The sequence below is a fragment of the Coenobita brevimanus genome, chromosome 63, assembly GCF_032717465.1.
Source record: "Coenobita brevimanus isolate Jiangsu-jjx chromosome 63, ASM3271746v2, whole genome shotgun sequence".
Classification (NCBI taxonomy): Eukaryota; Metazoa; Arthropoda; class Malacostraca; order Decapoda; family Coenobitidae; genus Coenobita; species Coenobita brevimanus.
In genome coordinates, this window is record NC_137016.1 from 40,512,728 (window position 1) to 40,532,872 (window position 20,145).

The following is a 20,145-nucleotide window of genomic DNA, read 5'->3' on the forward strand; positions in this document are numbered from 1 at the left end:
CTGGAGGAGTTTGATATTGCCTCACTTAACCCCTTCACGCCGAGAGACCTTGAATAAAAATCGTCTGGTAATGACTAGAGGAGAGAGAGAGAGAGAGAAATTGCGTCCTGGTTTTGAAAAGGTCAGCTTTCCCATTTAGCCTGCGTCATGAGCTGTCAAATGTATCTCTGTCTGCTTCCCGTTTGTCGTGAGAGAGAGAGAGAGAGAGAGAGAGAGAGAGAGAGAGAGATTGTAGCTTGTATTATGTACAGTAGTTTATTCTTGCTATTACCAACGAGTTTTAATTGCGTCGTTTCGATCTGGAAAATATGTACATTTAAAGTCGTCATTAACCCTTTCACCGCTTGATATAGTTGTAGAGTTATTATTGTTATTATATTGTTAGTTATTATAAAGCTTCGCTATATAAATGGCGAAGCATCGTGTTTTCGTCAGTATTATTAAGCTTCGACATACTCGTATAAATGGCGAAGCTTTTTGTTTTCGTCAATATTATGATTTTTCTTCTTTCCATTTTTTTCTTCGATCTTGATGATATTATACATGAAGGTACAGTACCTTAGGATAACCCAAGTCCTTGTGCCAAATGTTAATGAGCTTGACAAAGTTTTGAAGGTCATCATACTCTTTTTATTCTAAAGATTGCATGTTTGAAATAAAAATATCTCAGAAACTAATTGAGGTACAGCTATTTGATTGAAAATCTCATGGTAAAAGTGTTTGCTGAAATATTTGGCTTAATATTTTGCCATTTAGCCTAGTGGAAAGTACCGAATTCAGATTTACGAGTTTTTTCTTTGCAACACTTTTTAGAGAAAACCACAAAAGCTTTAAAACTGTAACTTTCCAGATATGTAGCTGTGGTCCCTCTTATGATCTGAGGGGAATACCCGGTAAGGCAACAATTAAGCATACAGTTGGCCAGTTATTGAGACAAACGTAAAATTTACACAATCGTTCCTCGACGCCTTTGTCATCAGATCTTGATGTACACAAGAAGTTGCCGTAGGATCTTTAGATTACACATACCTCATACCATATGGCGAAGCTTCCTTATTGTGGCTACATATAAACAACAGGTAACTACTTATTTGTTTTTATTATATTTAATTTATAGTCATTATTATTGTTTTTCTTACCACTGCCACCATTATTGCTCCTCCACCTCCTCATCCTCATTATGATGATGATGATGATGATGATGATGATGATGATTATTATTATATTCTAATCATATGTTTTAATATATCTGGCTCTGTACGGACGGTATTCTATCCGTTTCCTCGTTTCCTGGGGCCCAGTTGCACTCTTTGTTTTCATAGCTTGCAATTTCCTGAAGTCTTAATACACCCTTGGTTTTTATATCACTCCAGTTCCTGAAACCCTGATACAGTCTCAGTTTTCAGTACATTTGCCTGAAGCCCTGACGCCGTTTCCTCCTCCTCCTCCTCCTCTTCTTCTTCTTCTTCTTCTTCTTCCTGTTCTTCTTCTTCTCCTCCTCTTTTTCGTTTTCTTTTAATGGTGTTTGTGTAAGATAGCATGAATAAGGGGAGAGTTAAATTGGTGGCTCTGTAGCTAGGATGAAGGAAGGCGTTTCAAGGGTTTATTGAGAGAGAGAGAGAGAGAGAGAGAGAGAGAGAGAGAGAGAGAGAGAGAGAGAATAATTAAACCTGAGATGCTATAATTTAAGATAGAGGGGGGGGGAACAGGGCCCCATTCACACCCACAAGGTCACCCGCACTCCATACATCTTTGCCCTTCCCCACCAGGAACCTTCACAAAACCCCTTCCTTTGTAGCACTCGTTCGTCTGCTATTTATTTTGCTTATTTAACCCCACTGTCGTCTTTTGTGTCATTTTATATCTTAATGTGGTGAGAGATGCTAGAGAAAGACGCGTTGCACATGATTATTAGCGATTTATTCTGCTTATTTAACCCTACTTTTGTCTTTTGTGTCATTTTATATCAATATGGTGATGGGTACTAGAGAAAGACGCTTAGCACATGATTATTAGCGACTAATTCTTCATATTTCCCCTTAATGTTGTAATTGTTTTATATCTGATGAGGTATGCTACAGAAAGACGGGTAGTACATGATTATTAGCGATTTATTCTGCATATTTCTCCTTACTGTTGTCTTTGTCATTTATATCTGGTGTGGGGTGTTGGAGAAAGACGCGTAACACATTATTATTAGTGATTTATTCTGCATATTTCCCCTTAGTGTTGCCTGTGTCATTTACGTCTGGTGTGGGGTATTGGAGAGGGACACCTTCAAGTGGTGGCACTGATATGACCAGGCGGCGGAACTGCCTGGTTATACAAACGTCCCTCAACTACGTCCCTCCCCCAGCGAAAGGAGGATGGTGGACTGCAGAAGGGCAACTTAAGCCTGCAGTGCACCTGGTTCACGCTTGAGTTGAGCAGGTGGTGTATTGGTTGGCGTATGTAGCCCGTGACTGGGAGGACCCGGGTTCAATTCTCTCTCTCTCTCTCTCATCCTTGGTAACACCTGTGTAAATGTGCATGCGTGAAGAAGCATGAGTGTGCACGAGCTGATGTGTGTACTTGTGTGCATGAACTAGCATGTGCGTACGTTTTTCCTGTATGGGTGAATTGGTACCGTATGAGTATGTATGTATGTGTGAGTGTGTACTGTACTTATATGTGTGCATTAGTGTGTGTGTGTGTGTGTGTGTGTGTGTGTGTGTGTGTGTGTGTGTATGTGTGTGTGTGTGTGTGTGTGTGTGTGTGTGTGTGTGTGTGTAAGTGTTCAGGTGGTACGTGTTGTTTTAGGGTTGAAAAGGGCGGGGGTTGGGGAGGGGGGGGGGGTCTTTCCTCATCCTGCTTAACCTTCCATCTTTCATCACCCTACTTCACCCTGCCTCACCCTCCACCCTGCCTCACCTTTCATCTTTCTCATTCTGACATGTCTCTTTTTCCCTCACCCTTCCCCCTGTCTAACCGTACACCCTTTGTCACCCTTTACTCATTTCCTCACCCTCCATCCTTTCTCACCATTCCCTGTAACTCTCCCTTATCATTTTTTCCCCTTCACCCCTCACCCTGCCTCACCCTCATTATGCCTTACTCTCACTCACCCTGCCTCAACACTGCTGTAAGCTTTGCCTCACCCTCCTACTCTTTCCTTCCCTCACACTTGTCTTATCATCCACCCAGACTCACTCCTTCCCATCCTCACCCCTGCACTATCTTCCCCCCCTGCCCTGCCTTGCCACACCCCTGTACTGCCTCACCCCTGCCCTGCTTCGCCCCTGCCCTGCCTCACCCCTTCACTGTCTCTCCCCTGCCCAGCCATACCCCTGCCCCTCTTGTCTCACTCTTAAATTATGCTCTAGCCTTCACCCTGGCGTCCTTTACCTCGCTTTTCACCTCACCAGCGATGCAAAGACGAAATTTTGAAAAGCGCTAAACTGAATCTGAAAATGCACAAAACTGTAGATTAGCAGTTTAAACTTTCGTGCTAGATATAAAGTCTTTAAGATTTTTTTCGCGCCAAATTTGTATAAAAAGCGACAGATGTAGCGCCAAAAGGGCCAACTTGGGGACTGCCTTCACCCTAGCTGATGTCTGTTTCACTCTGTCTCACTCTCACCCTTTATCACCTTCCTCACCTTACCTCAGCTTTACCTGGTCTTCCACCTTGCCTCACCCTTCACCCTTTTTTACTTAGCCATATCTCCACCGTACCTTCCACTTCACCCATAGTATACAGCCTCCCGTTCATGCTGCCTCACCCTAGATTACCTCACTCCCTCTCACTCCCTACTTCACCCTGCATCTTGCCATGCCTCTTCTCACTCTTCCTCACCCTCAGATGTGAAGTTAGTTGGGTTGGTATCAAGAAATTAGGTTTAGGGTGTGTCTGTATTTCGGGGAGAGAAAATGAGAGAGAGAGAGAGACGGACAGACAGACAGACAGACAGAGCAAGGTGGGTATGTTAGGAGGGTGGTGGTATGTGATGATGGGAATGAGAGTAGTATTTTAAGAGAGAGAGAGAGAGAGTAGTATTTTAAGAGAGAGAGAGAGAGAGAGATGTATGTATGGGAAGGGGGTCACTGCTGAGAGTAACCCTAAGTTAAATGGGTTCTGATGCTATCTATCTCTTCCTCCTCCTCCCTTCTTCTTCCACTTCCCTTTGCGGCTCTTCCTTCCTCCTCCTTTCCTCTCTTCCCCTTCCTCTTGTATTTCCCTTCCTTCCATCTCTCCCGTCCTCCTACCCTTTCTTCCTTCCTCTTTCTCTCTTTCTCCATCTCTCCTTTACATCTCTATTCTTCTCCCTTCTCTCCATCCTTCACACTGATCTCTCTCTCTCTCTCTCTCTCTCTCTCTCTCTCTCTCTCTCTCACCTTCACAGCAAAACTAAAGCGATTATCCAGGTGAAATATACAGCTAAGGAAAACAAAAGAAAAGTGAAGATGATGATGTGGGAGAGGAGAAGGAAAGAGAAGAGGGGTGAGGGGGAAAGGTAGAGGGGAAGGAGGATAAGGGAATGGAAAGGGGAAGGAGGAAGAGGGAAGGGGAAATGGAGAGGAGGGAGGAAGGGGAGGAAGAGGGGAAGGAAGGGAAAGAAGAGGAAGGGGAAAGGAGATGGATGGAAAGGGGAAAAAGAAAGGCGATTGAAGAGGGAGGATGGAGAAGGGAAGACGAGGGAGAGAAGGGGAAAGGGGATGGACGGGACAGGGAAAAGGAGAGGAAAGGGAAGGGGGAAGGGGATGGACGGGAGAGGAAAGACAGTGGAGGAGGGAAAAACGGAAGATGGATAGGGAGTGATCCAGACCGTGCTTACTGTCGAAACTGGCTAAGATCATTCATAAATATTTCCTCTGGCTTTATATGGCCCGTCCCTCCCTGTTCCTAGCCTAACCCAGCCTAGACACCCGGTTATGCCAGTCACGCCCACACCCCTCCTTACCTCCTGCCTACCTACCTGGCTGTCTGACTGCCTACCTGCCTATCTTCTTGCTTAGTACCCGATTACCTTTCTACTTCCCTACCCATCTGCCTCTCTCTCTCTCTCTCTCTCTCTCTCTCTCTTTACCACGAGAAATTACGTGGCCTCAGACAACACGACACGAGATACAATAAGAAATTACGAGACCTCACAAAACACGAGATACAGCGAGAAATAACGAGACCTCACACGACACGAGATACAACAAGAAATTACGAGACCTCACAGAACACGAGATACAGCGAGAAATAACGAGACCTCGCACAACACGAGATACAACGAGACATAACGAGAATTTACATCTGACACCACGAGACATAACAAGACACAAGGACTTAGTAACTCGAGTATGGTTCCTCTCTCTCTCTCTCTCTCTCTCTCTCTCTCTCTCTCTCTCTCAGCTATATATATCTGCATGTTTATCTACCCCTCAAGCGAAGTAAGGCGGTATCGGCTCCCGTTTACAGTCCGTCTTTGCCTCCCCGTAGCTGTTTTTTTCCCCTGTCTGTTTCTGTCTTCTTTGCCTGTTTCAGTTTTCTATGTCTGTTTCTGTCTTTTTTCTGTTTGTCTGTCTATTTTTGTCTTGCCTCCATTTCTGTCTTTCCATCTCGCTTGCTTCCATGTTTCTTTTTGCCTGTGTCTATCTCTTTGTCTTGTTCGTGTTTGTGTGTTTTTCTCTTATTTATTGTTTCTGTGTCGTGTCTTTGCTTGTTTATGTCCTTTGTCTGTGTCTTTTTTTATTTTATTTTTTTATGCGAGGAAGAAGGAACCAAAGGCCATGAGCCCGCAGTAACAGTTCCCTCCAAGAGAAAAACAAAATACAACATAGAGTCTGTCTGATTCTGTCTCCTGTCGTGTCTGTTTCTATCTTGCCTGTTTCTGTAGCTGTCTGTTTGTCTTGTGTGTATGTGTGTTTGTTTATGTATGTTTCTTTTGTCTGTTTCTTGCGTTTATGTCTTTCTGTCTAGTGTCTGTGTCTATCTGTGTGTCTCGTGTGTGTATGTTTTTTGTCTCGTGTGTGTATTTCTAATGTGTGTGTGTCTCGTGTGTGTACGTTTATTGTCTCGTGTGTGTACGTTTATTCTGTCTGTGTCTCGTGTGTGTACGTTTATTCTATCTGTATGTCTTGTGTTTTTTTTTCCTGCCTGTCGTCTGTGTTTTATGTTTGTTTCCTTCTTGTGTGTCTCGTCCCTGGGGCCGACTAGAGTTTTTTTTTTTTTATAATGCCACCAGGGGGAGTAGGCTGGTCATCTGCCCTGAAATGTACTGGATTTCAATAGCCTTGCCCCGGGACCCTGCCCCTCTAAGAAGAGAGAGAGAGAGAGAGAGAATGTGTGGGGGAAGTGTACAGTATATAGGTCTGAGTAAGGAAAGTACTACGGAGAGAGAGAGAGAGAGAGAGAGAGAGAGAGAGAGAGGTGCGTGTGGGGAAATGTATATAGAGATTGAGCGAGCAGTGTATTGCGGAGAGGGAGAGGGGAAGGGGGGATGATTTACTATAAGCTGAATTATCGCATGTCAGGTGGTAATACAGGACAAAAGGTAGGTATGCTGGTGCCACACATACCTGCTTAACAAAGGAATAGTTGTGGTTGTGTGTGGTGTGTGGGTAGGGTGGTGTGGTATGTGGTTAGGGTGGGGTGTGGGGGTAGGGTGGTGTGTGGTTGTGGTGGTGTGTGGGTAGGGTGGATGTGGTGATGTGTTGTAGTTTCTTGTGCTGGTGTGTGATGAAATACAGATCGGTTGATGTTGTATTTCCGTATGTTTTTTGATGTGGTAGTGATGAAGATGATAGATGTGGTGGTGGGCTGTGGTTTGGTGATGTGTAAAATGAGAGTGGTAGGATGTGTTGTGTAATTACGGTGGTGGTGTGTGATGAATTGTAGGTACGGTGGTGGTGTTGTGTGTGGTTGTGGTGGTGGTGGTGGTGTGTTTGTAAGGGTGGTTGAAATGAGGTGGAATGGGGGAGGGGGATGTAAAGGGGAGGGGGTGGTGGAGGGAAAGGGGGTAACTTATGCTGGCCATGTGGTGAACACCCCTAGTACGCTATTCATTATTAATACACTGTACGCGCACTTACGGGGTCGATTGAGAGAGAGAGAGAGAGAGAGAGAAAAGTGTGTATGTGAATTAGTGATGAAAATGTGAGTGAAGAAATGATGTTTGGAGAGAGAGAGAGAGAGAGAGAGAGGTTTGTGTAGGAGAGAAGTGTGTATATGAATGATTGATGAAAATGTGAGTGAGGAAATGATGTTTAGAGAGAGAGAGAGAGAGATAAATCTGTATATGAGTGATGAAAATGTGAGGTAATGATGTTTGAGAGAGAGAGAGAGAGAGAGAGAGAGAGAGAGATAAATCTGTATATGAGTGATGAAAATGTGAGGTAATGATGTTTGAGAGAGAGAGAGAGAGAGAGAGAGAGAGGTGAGTTGGCAGGTGAGTACCGTCGTTTCGTGGTAGCCAAAAAAAGAAAGAAAAAAAAAGAAAAAAGTAAATCCAAAAAAACTTACTGACAGATACTGGGTTAAAGAAAGTAAGAAAAAAAAAAACAAACACACACCCAGCTCACTGTTTGGCCTGATAGGTGTGCCGGCGCCGTAAAACAGTGTGGATTTTTCTGTGGTGTTTTCTGTGTTGGGGAAAAGCTTTAATTTTTCATATATCCTGCGTCCTGTCTTAGTAGTTGTGGTTGTAATTATTGTTGTAGGAATAGGAGTAGTGGTGGTAGTAATCGTAGTAGTGTTTGCAGTAATAATAGTAGTAGTATTAGATGTAAATAACTATAATAATATTAGCAGTAATAATAATAATAATAATAATAATAATAGATGAAAATACCTAGAGTAGTTTTAGGAGTAATAATAATGTAAATAACTTTGAGACAAGAAAGATGTGACATTGACAGGAGAATGTCGGCTGTTGTGTAATGGCTGTCAGTGGGAGAGAGAGAGTCAAGAACTTCTGTGCGAGAGAGAAGGAAAGAATGTGTGTGTGTGTGTGTGTGTGTGTGTGTGTGTGTGTGTGTGTGTGTGTGCGCACGCAAGAAAGAAAGAAAGGGGAGGGGGGCGATTTCTTGCCACCAGTACCAACACAAGTAATGATTTGGGGTGAAGGTGGTACGAGAGAGAGAGAGAGAGAGAGAGAGAGAGAGAGAGAGAGAGAGAGAGAGAGAGGAAGGAAGGGTGGAGGAGTATAATAATGATAGGGGGAGGGTGGAGAGGGAAGAGGAAGAGAAGGGGGGAGGGGAGGGAAGGGAGGGAGGTACTGGCTGCAAGAAAAAAGGGGGGGGGTGAGAGATAACGGTAAAAAGGAAGGGTGAAAAGGTAGAAAGGAAGGGAGAGAGAGAGAGAGAGAAGTGGGGGAAGAGAGGTAGGGAGGATAATGGGGAGGAGGAGGTTAAGGGAAGTAGAAGATTGTACGAGAAACAGGGCGTTGAGAGGTAGAGGAAAGGAGGGAGAATAAGGCAGGGAGGGAAAAGATAAAGGGTGATGTATTTAGGGAGAAAGAGAGAGAGAGAGAGGTAAGGGGGGCGGGAAGTACGGAGCGAATGTGAGGAGTGAAACAGAGAAAAGGGAAGAAGTAGGAGGTAGAAAAAAAAGAGGAAGAAAATAGGAGAAAAGTAGGAGGGAAGGAGAGGAGTGGAGAGGGAAGTTTAAGAAGGAAGGGAGGGTTGGAGGGAAGGGGAAGAGTGAAGAGTAAGGGATGAGGGAAGAGGGAGGAGGTAGTCGGAGGGAAGGAGAAAGGGGAGAAGATAGAGATAGGGAAGGAAAGAAATAGGGAGAGAGAAGGGGGAGGAGGTAATTACGAAGGAATAAGTAGAGTGTAAGGGAGGGAGAGAAGGGGAGATAAATATGAGGTAGGGTGAAGGGGAAGTGTAAGGGAGGGGGAGGTGTGAGGGAGGAAGGGGAAGTGATAGAGGGAGGGAGGGGAAGGGCTTGTACAGGTAAATGAACTCCAGGCCGGCTTACACTCCCACCTTCCCTCCCTCTTCTTCCCTCCCTGCCAAGGACACAGCATGCACAGTCGTATACATTTTCCTCATACACATTCACACACCTTCCCAATTATACACATACCTGGGCGTGCCATATGAATCAGAATGAATAAATGTAGGTGTGTCCCCTGAAGAGTTATACACAGCCTCATACATATTTATTCACACCTCTCATTTTTATATACATTATTACTCTCTGCATAAACGCATACATTTATATATATATATGTTTCCGTCTATATCTGAATACATACATACATACATATATACGTACATTATTACAATACCGTATACGACATATAAATACATACCGTACATTTATCTATGCCTATCTGTTTTCCGTGTATATCTACATACGTACATACACACATCTAAAAATACTAATGCACAGTTCAGTATACACTCGCCAGTTTCATGGTCATGGTCACACACACACACACACACACACACACACACACACACACACACACACACACACACACATTAGCACACTCATGGCAAAGGGATGAACAAAGAGAGAGAGAGAGAGAGAGAGAGAGACTAATATTCCGTCATTCTGCCCATCAAGATCGTCTCAGTATGATACCCACAACGTGCAGAAATAGAAATCTAATCCCGGGTCTTGCCTTCAGTACATAACGCACTACCCGTCCGACCAAGGGGGAGCTCCTGTAGCCCAGTGTATGTGTGTGTGTGAATTGTGTGTGTGTGTGTGTGTGTGTGTGTGTGTGTGTGTGTGTGTGTGTGTGAATATATCCAAGGACAAACATGAATGTGTGGTGAAGTGTGTGTGTGTGTGTGTGTGTGTGTGTGTGTGTGTGTGTGTGTGTGTGTGTGTGTGTGTGTGTGTGTGTGTGTGTGTGTGTGTTCGTAAATGCTTCTTGCCTTGTCAGCTTCTGAGGAGTGAAGAATAAAGCGAAGGGAGGAGGTGGTGGCGGTGGAGGAGGAGGAGGAGGAGGAGGAGGAGGAGAAAGAAGAGGATGTGGAGGAGGAAGATGAAGAGGTTGGGGGGGGAATAAAACAAAGAAGGAAGGAAGAGGAGGAAAAGGGAAACAAAGAGGGTAAGACGAGGAACACAAAGAGGAACGGAAGGTAAAAAGAATGGAAAGAAGAGTGGGAAGGAAAAAAGAAGAGGAGGAGGAGGAAGGAAGGAAGAAAAGAGGAGGAGGAGGAGGAAGAAGAAAAGAGGAGGAGGAGGGAGGAGGAAGAGGAAAAAAAGAGGAGGAGGAGGGAGAAGGAAGAAGAAGAAAAAAGGAGGAGGGAGGAGGAGGAATAGGTTACGTAACACTCAAAGGTCACTTGTTGAAAGCCTCTCAGCCTACCTTGTCTTCTTCCTTCCTTCCTTTCTTCCATCTCCTTCCTTCCGTCTTTCTTCTCTCCTGTACTTTATCGTCATTCCTAGATTGTATTTTCTTCCCTCCTTCTTTCCTTCCTTCCTTCCTTCTTCTTACCTACTTTCTTTCCTTTCTCCGTTCCATCTCCTTGCTTCCTTTCTTCTTTCCCGTATTATATCTTATATTTTTCCTTCTTTCCTTCCTTCCCTTTTCCCTCCTTCCTTCCTTCCGTTATTTTCCTTCATACATAATTCTCTCTCTCTCTCTCTCTCTCTCTCTCTCTCTCTCTCTCTCTCTCTCTCTCTCTCCATTTTCTTGCTAGTTCTAAGTGGGGGGGGGAATCACTTTTTTTTTTCCTGGAAATTCTTACCAATAAAAATCTTGGAAGTAAATAATAATAATAATAACAATTTTACCTCTTCTCGCTATAGGAAGGGGTGGGGTAGGCTCCAGAGAGGCAAGGAGAGAGAGAGAACAACGAGAAACTAACCAAAGTCTGCTCGGTTCAAATGGCCACACTCCCATTTATTCACCATTCAGGCCCCAGGAATCCTAACTCCACCTTAGGCATGGACATAGAGAGAGAGAGAGAGCGCGCGAGTCAAAAACTTTCAAAACTCCACGCACCCCACCACCCACATTTCACTAAGGGAGCCGCCACAGGAGCAGTACCAAAATTACCTCCTCAGAGGACATCGATCTGAAAGAAAATTGTCATGGCGGCTGTTGAACCCCCGTTGATTGCGATGAAACCAGTAAAAAACATTTGTCAGGGTTGGCAGGTTTGTTACATACATATACATACATACACATACATATACACAAATACATGCATGCATGCATGCATACATACGTACACTACTTAAATACATATATATACATACACATATACTACTTACACATGCATACATACGTACAAACATTCATTCATGAATAACTACTCAGATAGACTTCTTTTCCTCATCTTCCGAAATTTTATTCCGGTTCCTTTTACCTCCCGGAATGTCAGTGGTTGTTGATATATATATATATATATATATATATATATATATATATATATATATATATATGTATGTATATATATATATATATATATATATATATATATATATATATTGTAGATATATCTATCTATATAATATATATATATATATATATATATATATATATATATATGTGTGTGTGTGTGTGTGTGTGTGTGAGAGAGAGAGAGAGAGAGAGAGAGATTGTCAAGCTTTGACCAATTGATATGACTGTGTTGGCTACACGTAATTTGACATTATTATTATTATTATTATTATTAAGTCGTAGTAGTAGTAGGAAGAGGAGGACGAGGAAAACAAACTGTGGCACAGCCCAAACTCCTCGCTCTCACAAAGAAACACCGAAAATAAATGAATTAAGTGCGCATGATAAGTTCTTCCCGACTGACCTGGCTTTGGCTACACGTAATTTGTGACATGTTTATAAGCCGGATTTACCCACGGACGCTACGACGTGATCCCACCGTAATTCACCAGCTCACACGTGCTTAGGGAAGTGATATGCTGTTTGAAATGAGCTGAATTCGATCCCAGACGGGCAGGGAAGAGCTTGGTCATTGGGATTTCGTTAAAACATTGTTGATCGCAAAAACCCTCATAACGTTATAAAAACACTCGAAAATGCCACGACACCAGCCGTGAATGAAACGGCCCTAGCCAACGGTATGTTCAGTATGGACCGTGGGTATGGGTGTAAGTGGTGATATGTGTAAAGGCCGGAGAACCCAACTCGAACTTATTAGGGAAGAAAAAGAAAGGAAGGAAAAAGTATGATATTGAGGAAATGTGTCACAGAAAGAGAGAGAAAAAAAACAACTGCCTGAGAGAGTTCAAAATACCGACCATCCTCCACTCCCCGTATCAGATAAAGCTCCCATCTCCTATCACCTTATCTGTGCCAAGAGAAACTTGTCTCAAAAGGCTTAAATCGAAAGTAGCTAGGAATACAAAAAGGCCCGAATTCAAACTAGCTAGGAGTCAAAAGGTTTTAATTCAAAGCAAGGATTACAGTAGGTTCGAATTTAGGATATTCGAGTGCAAAAAACGTGAATTCAAAATACCAAGGAATAGAAGGTTCGAATTCAAAGTAGTTAGGAATACGAAAAGGTTCTAACTCAAAGTAGATAGGCATAAAAAAATCGAGTTCAAATTAGCTAGGAATACAGACGAATTCTAACTAGCTAGGAATACAAAAAGACGAATTCAAACTAGGAGTGCAAGACTCGAATTCAGACTAGCTAGGAATACAAAGACGAACTCAGTGTGGCTAGGAATAAAACAGAATTCATACCTAGGAATACAAAGATGAATTCAAACGCTAGGAATACAGACTCGAATTAAACTAGCTAGAAATACAGGATTCTAAATCGTATTATCTAGGAACTAAAAAAAATCTGAATCCACAGTAACTAGGAATACTCTGAATCCTAAGTAGCTTGGAATAGAAAATTATGTAATTGAAAGTAGCTGAAATACAAAATTTTCGAATTCAGAGTAGCTGGGAATACAAAAAATCGAATCCAAAGTACCCTGGAATACAGAGGCTCGAATCCAAAGTAGCTGGGAATACAAAAGACTAATACACTGCAACACTACTCTGTTCACGTAACGGCATCTCCATCGAAGGTGTAACAAGAGGCTAACACTTAAGATATCGTGCTAGCCATGAAGAAGTGCTGTGAGAAGCAGAGCCGTAGCATTGTCAAGTAAAGTGAAAGAACTATAAGATCACACACACATACACACACACACACAAAATCCTTTACAGAGTACTTAGGAATACAAAAAATCGAATCCAAAGTATACTGTAGAATCATTAGAGGCGGTGGCGCAGTGGCTAGTTTTTGTACGTGCTATGGAGTGGCTTGGGACGTATTATTTTTAACCGTTATTCTGTGTGTGTGTGTGTGTGTGTGTGTGTGTGTGTGTGTGTGTGTGTGTGTCAGTACCGTACTAACCCAACTATAGACCACTAAATATTGATATCGCACCAGGTTGGACACTGGCTACCGTTCCCTCGTGTGTATGCGCGCGCGCGCTCGTGTGCGTGCATGCGTGCAAGGATGATAGACTTGCGTGTGTGTGTGTGTGTGTGTGTGTAGGAGGATGCATGTTTATTTGGTTATGAATTAGTTTCATATGTGCACTTAGTGTTACTGTTGGTTTTAAGTGGCTGTGTGCACGTTTTATTATTTTATTTTACTGGTGTGTGTGTGTACTGAACATACCCAGGCACATGTAACTTGTTAAGGTCTGTCTTGTCGTTACTTCTCGTTCTAAACTGACATAGAGATCCCAGACGCCAAGGGTAGTCAGATTGGAGGGCAGTATTGATCAGTAACGAAGGCCCCCCCCCCCCCCCTTTTTTTTTTTTTTTTTTTTTTTTTTTAAACATCTGATGCTCATCGAACTTTATGTAAACATGCTGTAGTAATAAGTGTTACTGTTGCATCAGATAATAATAAACCAACTATATGTACAGCTTCCCGTTGCATACACCAGGCAGATATCTTAGTTTATAGCGGTTCTGCATGAGACCAACATTGATTAAATTGTCAGAAAGGGAAAACATTTTTGTTAGGGAAAAAGTGTTACGGTAGTGTTATGAAGCAAGAGCATTGTCAGGAAAAGAAGGTACTATTGTCTGGAAAAGGGTGTACTGTATTATGAAAAAAGAGTATTCTTAGGAAGAGAAAATATTTTTGTCAGCAAAACAGATTATTGCCAGAAAAAGAGTATTTTCAGGAACAGAAAGTACAGTACTAGTGTCAGGAAAATGACTACCGGTACTCATATTCTCAGAAAGAGAAAATATTATTGTCAGGAAAAGAGAGTACGGTACTCTTAGGAAGAGAAAGTATTATTTTTAAGAACAGAGAATATTCACTGAAAGTATTATTGACAGGAAATGGGAATATTCTCAGAAAAGAATACTGTACTGTACTGTATACAGTACAGTATTGCCATGAAAAGATGATATAGTCATAAAAAGAAAGTTATTGTCATGAGAAGAAAGTATCAGATTATTGTCAGAGTGCAGTAGTAACTAAGAACAAGATGGAAGACAATAAAGAAAACTGATGTCTCATGGGAATGCTGGAATGTTACTGAGGAGGGACAGAAATATTAATTTATTTTTTTGAGACCACCACTTCTTGCAGTAACAGGCACTGGGCAGTACTAAGAGATGTCTACATTAGCAACTTCATTGGTTGTCAGATGTACACTTATGAACATGGTTCCTGCTTACTCTCTGCTTGTATCCATGACTGAAAAGAAGTCATAGTGAAATTTGGCATTGACTGAGGACCCATTGTCGGTGGTTTTAAGCATTTCTAGACTGCCTGAGTAACAGTACCATCATGAAGTGTTCCTCATGCATTTAACAGAATTATTCAGTACTCTTCTTACTCTAACTTGGCCTGAAATTGCCATCTCTCCATCTCAAATGCTGAGTTGTAATAATCAGCTAATGTTAGAATATGATGCTAGTCACAAAGAAATGGAAAGGATGCAGAACCAAGGCATTATCTTCCTGTGAAATTAGCCCCCAAAGGACGAAAAATTAAGGCCAAGTCAGGGTGAAGGACTATACCACCATGACACAGGACACCAAGTCTTTACTGGTATCTTTTCAACCAGGAATAGGGTACAGGGTGAACATAAATTTTAACTCACAAACATCACTACACACAAGTTAGTTAATAATGTTCAGTATTTGAATGACCAGAGGGGATGCTTCACAAAGATTATACCGTAAAGATGTATTCCTTTCCAGATTGTAGCGGTTGTGTATTATATGATGTGCTGTTTATTTCCAGATTTTAAGAGTTGTGTACTGTATTATTATGTTATATTTCTTTTCAGACTGGAGCCATTGAAAGTATGGTAAAGGCAGCGGTAGAAGCCATGAGGTACTTATTCACAGGGCTTATCTGTGTTATTTAGGCCATTGAACATGTGATGGGTTATTCATCGTATGTCTACGTATACAAGGCCACTGCATAAACCTAGGTGTTGTCCCAAGTATTGTACAGTCTTCCCTTTACTTACCAACACACAAAGGATGGATGGACACCTGAGTCAAATGGTGCCAGCTGCCAGCATCAGGATTCAAAAGCAGGTGCTATTGTGATGGCAGTGTTGTAGGTTGCAGCACTAACCACTCAGTAACTGTTGCCAAGTGGTTAGTGCTATTTCTTCCTAGATTTGAACAGTTTTACATTATCATGTGTTTTTCCCCTTTGCCAGTTGTGTCCAGTAATGTACTGTATATCTTTTCAGATTGGAGCCATTGTGTACAGCCTGATCTTTGCTATACTGCTGGTGATGGTGGTGCTTGGAGGTGAGGCCCACAAAGCCATCAAGGAAGAGTTAGAGAAAGACTCGCAGCCCACCTTTGCTGATGATGACTATTTGGATCTCACCCAAGAAGAAAAGTCATTCCTGGAACAGATCCTCCATACTTTTGGAGAGCTAACCATTGAGACACGTAAGGTTCAACTAGTATCTTTAGTTTATCGCTTTAACTAGGCCGAGACATTTTTTCTTTTGCAGCATGTCACATTGCTTAGTGGCAGAATAAGCTTAATATCTTTTATGTTGCACTTCTTCATGACTAGTATTATATTCTAGTGTTAACTTAATGTCACAAGTCAGTATTCAAGATAGAGAGATAACAGTTGTAGACCAAGTTTTGTTGATCAGCACCCCAGTATGTCTGGCCAAGCAGATCCATCTACCACAGACAAACCATTTTTTTGTATTATTGTGCATGTTTGTGTTGAATATTTTGTTTGTGAGGTTGTGGGGGGAATGACATAGAAAGCATTGCTAATGTCTGGTGTGACTAGGAATGTTGTGTGTGATGGCCTAGCTGAATTGATGCCATCAAAACTCTTTGTGTAAAGGCCCTCTCCCACTTCGGCGAAAGTGGGAAAGATAAAGTCACGATGTGTCAAAAATCCCTAATCGTGGGTATTCGTGATCAAAATTTTGTCCATTCGTGGCATGTCGCCGATACGTCGCATGAGGTGGAAATTTGTCATGGGGGGGCCATGACGTTTTCATGCTGCATGAAAACGTCGTGGTCCCCCACGATTTTGTAAAATTTCGCAGAATAGTCGTCGACGCCTCGGCGACGTTGGCAATTACCCAGCGTATAAACCACGTATGATCGCCGACATCGGCGAGGCGTCGGTGGTGAAAAAAAACGTTGAGATGTCATACGGCGAAGCGTCGTCAATATATTGGCGATGCATCGGTGAGGTTAATACGACATAGCCTACGTAAACCGTACGATACGTACTGGGTTGTGCGACAGTAATATTTCATCTTATGAATGTCTGTGATATATCGCTGACATTTCGCGGATGAACCATCGATTAATCGCCTTAAATATGCCAATGACGGCAAGGCACCTGCGATGGCCTCGGCGTTTTGTCTGCAAGGTGCGTGCAATGCATTCGCCGACACATCGACAATACATCGTCGACAGCACGCCGCTGATGTACCTTTATCGCCGTAAAAAAAAAAAAACATTAAAATTTGAATTTAGAATAATGCTTGCGCATTACGCCGACATATCGGCGATATGTCGGCTACTAGTCGCCGGTTATATCGTATACTCCGCCGAGGTGTCGGCGTTTTGTCGTACTGGTGTCGCTGGTAGTACGCCGGCACCACGATTCTTGGTCAGAGTCGTCAACACATCACCGACTTCGGCCACGATTTTCATCGTGGCTTCATCGTGCCTATTTACGCCGAAGTGGGAGAGGGCCTTAAGGTCTGTAAGAAGAGTGTTTGTGAAGTGTAGCGGCCTAAAACCATATTATGATGGGGCTAGGGGGATGTGAGGTGTTAATAGTGTTACTAATTGTAATACCAGTCATTCACTGACTTTGGAGGGGGTGCAGAGGAGTGAGATGGGGTGGTGTGAGGAAGTTAACGTGGGGTCTTTATTGGGTTTGAGGATATTGATTATAATACCATGCTTCTAGATGTTGGGTATTATGTTGTGTGAGTAGCTGTAGTATGATATGTTGGTGAGTGCTTGTATGTCTTGTGGTCCAAGATATTTTAGGTGTGTGTTGCTTATGTTGTCTGGGTCACAGGCAGATGAGTGCTAAAGGTTGCTAATGATGTCCTTCATCTGGTTGTAAGTGAAGGGTGCGAAGTCTGAGTCTGTGGGGAACAGTCTCTTGCATGGGATATAGCAGGTGGATGTGCATGTGTAACATTTGCTGGGCAGTCATCAAACATCAGAAACTTCACAAATGGCATCCCTCAAGGATCTGTTTTGTCCTTTACACTCTTTAACCTATACATGCATGACATACCCATACCCCACACACCACAAATACACATAGCTTCCTATGTAGATAACATAACACATGTACACACCAAAATGCAAACACAGTTTCACACATCCTCCAACCGTACCTAAGCACACTACATGAATGGTTCACCACGAACAGACTCACAATAGCCCCAGCCAAATCTCCAGTGACCCTTCTCACAAACTGAACAGCAGAACATAGTCACACTCCACACCTCACCATAAACAACACTCCCCTACCACATACACACACACACAAAATCCTTGGTGTTACGTACAGTACATCAGTGTCATTTAAACAACACATCACAAACATTAAAATTAAATCAACACCAAGACTCAACCCCCTAAAGTCACCTGCCCATACAGCATTCAGACACAACAAAGAAACCTCCACCACAGTACTGTCTACAAACAATATATACATTCAGTGATGAACCATGCAAGCCCTGCTTGGGCATCTAACCTCACTGAAACGCACTAAAACACCCTACAGACCATAGAGAACAAGGCCCTAAAAATAATCACAGGCTGCAAAACAACTACACCTACAGACCACCTACACTAAGAAACCAAAGTCCTCAAAGTCAAGGTTCAACATGAGAGGCACATACATTTTTGCTGCCGCCTCCACAAACCCACACCATCCACACACACCAAGGAATGTCAAAACGACACCCAGCACACAATATCATACACAAATACTGTCATTTCTCCCCCTTCACCCGCCCTAAACCAGCTTCCAAAAGCCTATCCATGTTCCAATCACTTGCTGCTCCATTCAGTCACTCAAAACAACACACAGCTGCATGCATGGTCTCCCTAGATATTCACTCTTCTGAATCCTACCTCCTTCGTGAGGACAAGGTCCACCTTGTCAGGCTGAGATGTGGGTATCATCCAGCCCTCTTGAGTTATCAGAGGATGCTGGATGACTCCATCGCTCATGTCTGCCCAGGATGCAGCACAGTACGTCATACTGTTAAGCACATTACGGAAGACTGCATTGCACACAATTGCCTGTGCCAACAACACAATGTACACTCTTTGAGAGCTCTGTGGGAAAGGCCAGTCTCGGCCATTGCCTTCCATAGGGACTCGGGGCTGTTCAGCCAGACTGCCTAGGGAACAACTACTACTACTACTATTACCACTGGCAAGCAGTTGCTCCTGCTGGACTGTCTTGTGCATCAAATCTGTAGTTTCTTGTGGTTGACAGCACTTTTCCATAGTAAGGTGCAGGGAAAAGTGTGGGGGTTTGGTTCTTGGGTGGATGTCACACATGCATCTCACCACCCAAGAAACAGGAGCACCACAGTAGGGTCCACTTCGCCCCCATGATCTGGTTACCGTATATGGTTACCACCCAGCATTGTAAATGGTTTCCTGGGTTACAGAAAACCTTTAGACTTGTTACTCATTGTAGAGCTGCCTGAAGTGGATACGAGTAATTGAAAGTGACAGGCAGGAATGGGAAAAGTTGGAAGAGAGGAGGGCAGACACAAAAATAGAATACAATAATAAAGGTGGAGTTGACAGCACAACATCAAGTGAGTGGATGATGGTCACCACCACCTACCACCTTGTAGACCAAGTAAAAGTGAAAAGAGTATATTAATATTTGTTTGTTAGACTAATACTAATGATCTGCTTACTCAAGGCTGATTTTGAAAAGTGTTTACAGTACAATAACATTAATTCCTTGTTTTAAATCAGTGATATGTTTCAGCATATCACAACTTTCAACATACATACAGCCATTAAACTAAAATGGGGGAACTGGCAAACCAACATACATCCATTATACTAAAATGGGGGAACTGGCAAACCAACTTCATAGGCAGTTGTGGAACTTTTTTTGGGCAATTTTTCTCTAAATTACTCAAGAGGTCAAGGGTGGGCCTTCATAATGTGTACTGATGTAGTGCTTTAGCCCGATTGCTTTTGTACACTTGTTTTTAGGCTGCTGATCTTGTGAGTTAAGGCACTCCAATCATTTGTGCCCCTCAAGTGTATAGCTGTCAAGGGGTGGTTGGAATTTATTTCCCAAGTACTGCTGTTCAGAGCCAAGCAGCTGGTCACTCATCCATGCCTGGACTGAACAGTCAAGCCTCAGGTCCCTATGTTCCTGATGTGGTAATATGGGGTTGGATGATGGATGGATTTATGGACTTAAATAGCACAGACAGCACCATGTAATGAGGATTGCTTGTACTGAGATGCAGTACCCGGTACTAATATTCTTCACGATGGTAAATGTTCAGTAAGGTGGTACTGTTTATAAATGTATCGATACAGAATTACTGTACTTACCAGTCTGTTCATACCCAAAACTAAAGTAGATACCTTCAAAGTAAATTGAGCCGTTGCTTGTTGTAGTCTGAGGGAAGATTAGGGCATATGAAAAATTGTGTGCTTTAATGACCTTCTTGTAGTTGAAAATCATTAATTTAGACCT

General features: G+C 42.8%; 1 protein-coding gene across 1 annotated transcript in view; it reads left to right on the top strand.

Annotated features, from left to right (window-relative positions):
- LOC145404497 (uncharacterized) overlaps nucleotides 1-20,145 on the top strand; it is a 56,133-nt gene that overhangs the window by 31,995 nt on the left and 3,993 nt on the right. The window contains exon 3 of the mRNA XM_080276063.1: nucleotides 15,635-15,842. Coding sequence (XP_080132189.1) covers nucleotides 15,635-15,842 — 208 coding nt within the window. The remainder of the gene's footprint in view (nucleotides 1-15,634; nucleotides 15,843-20,145) is intronic.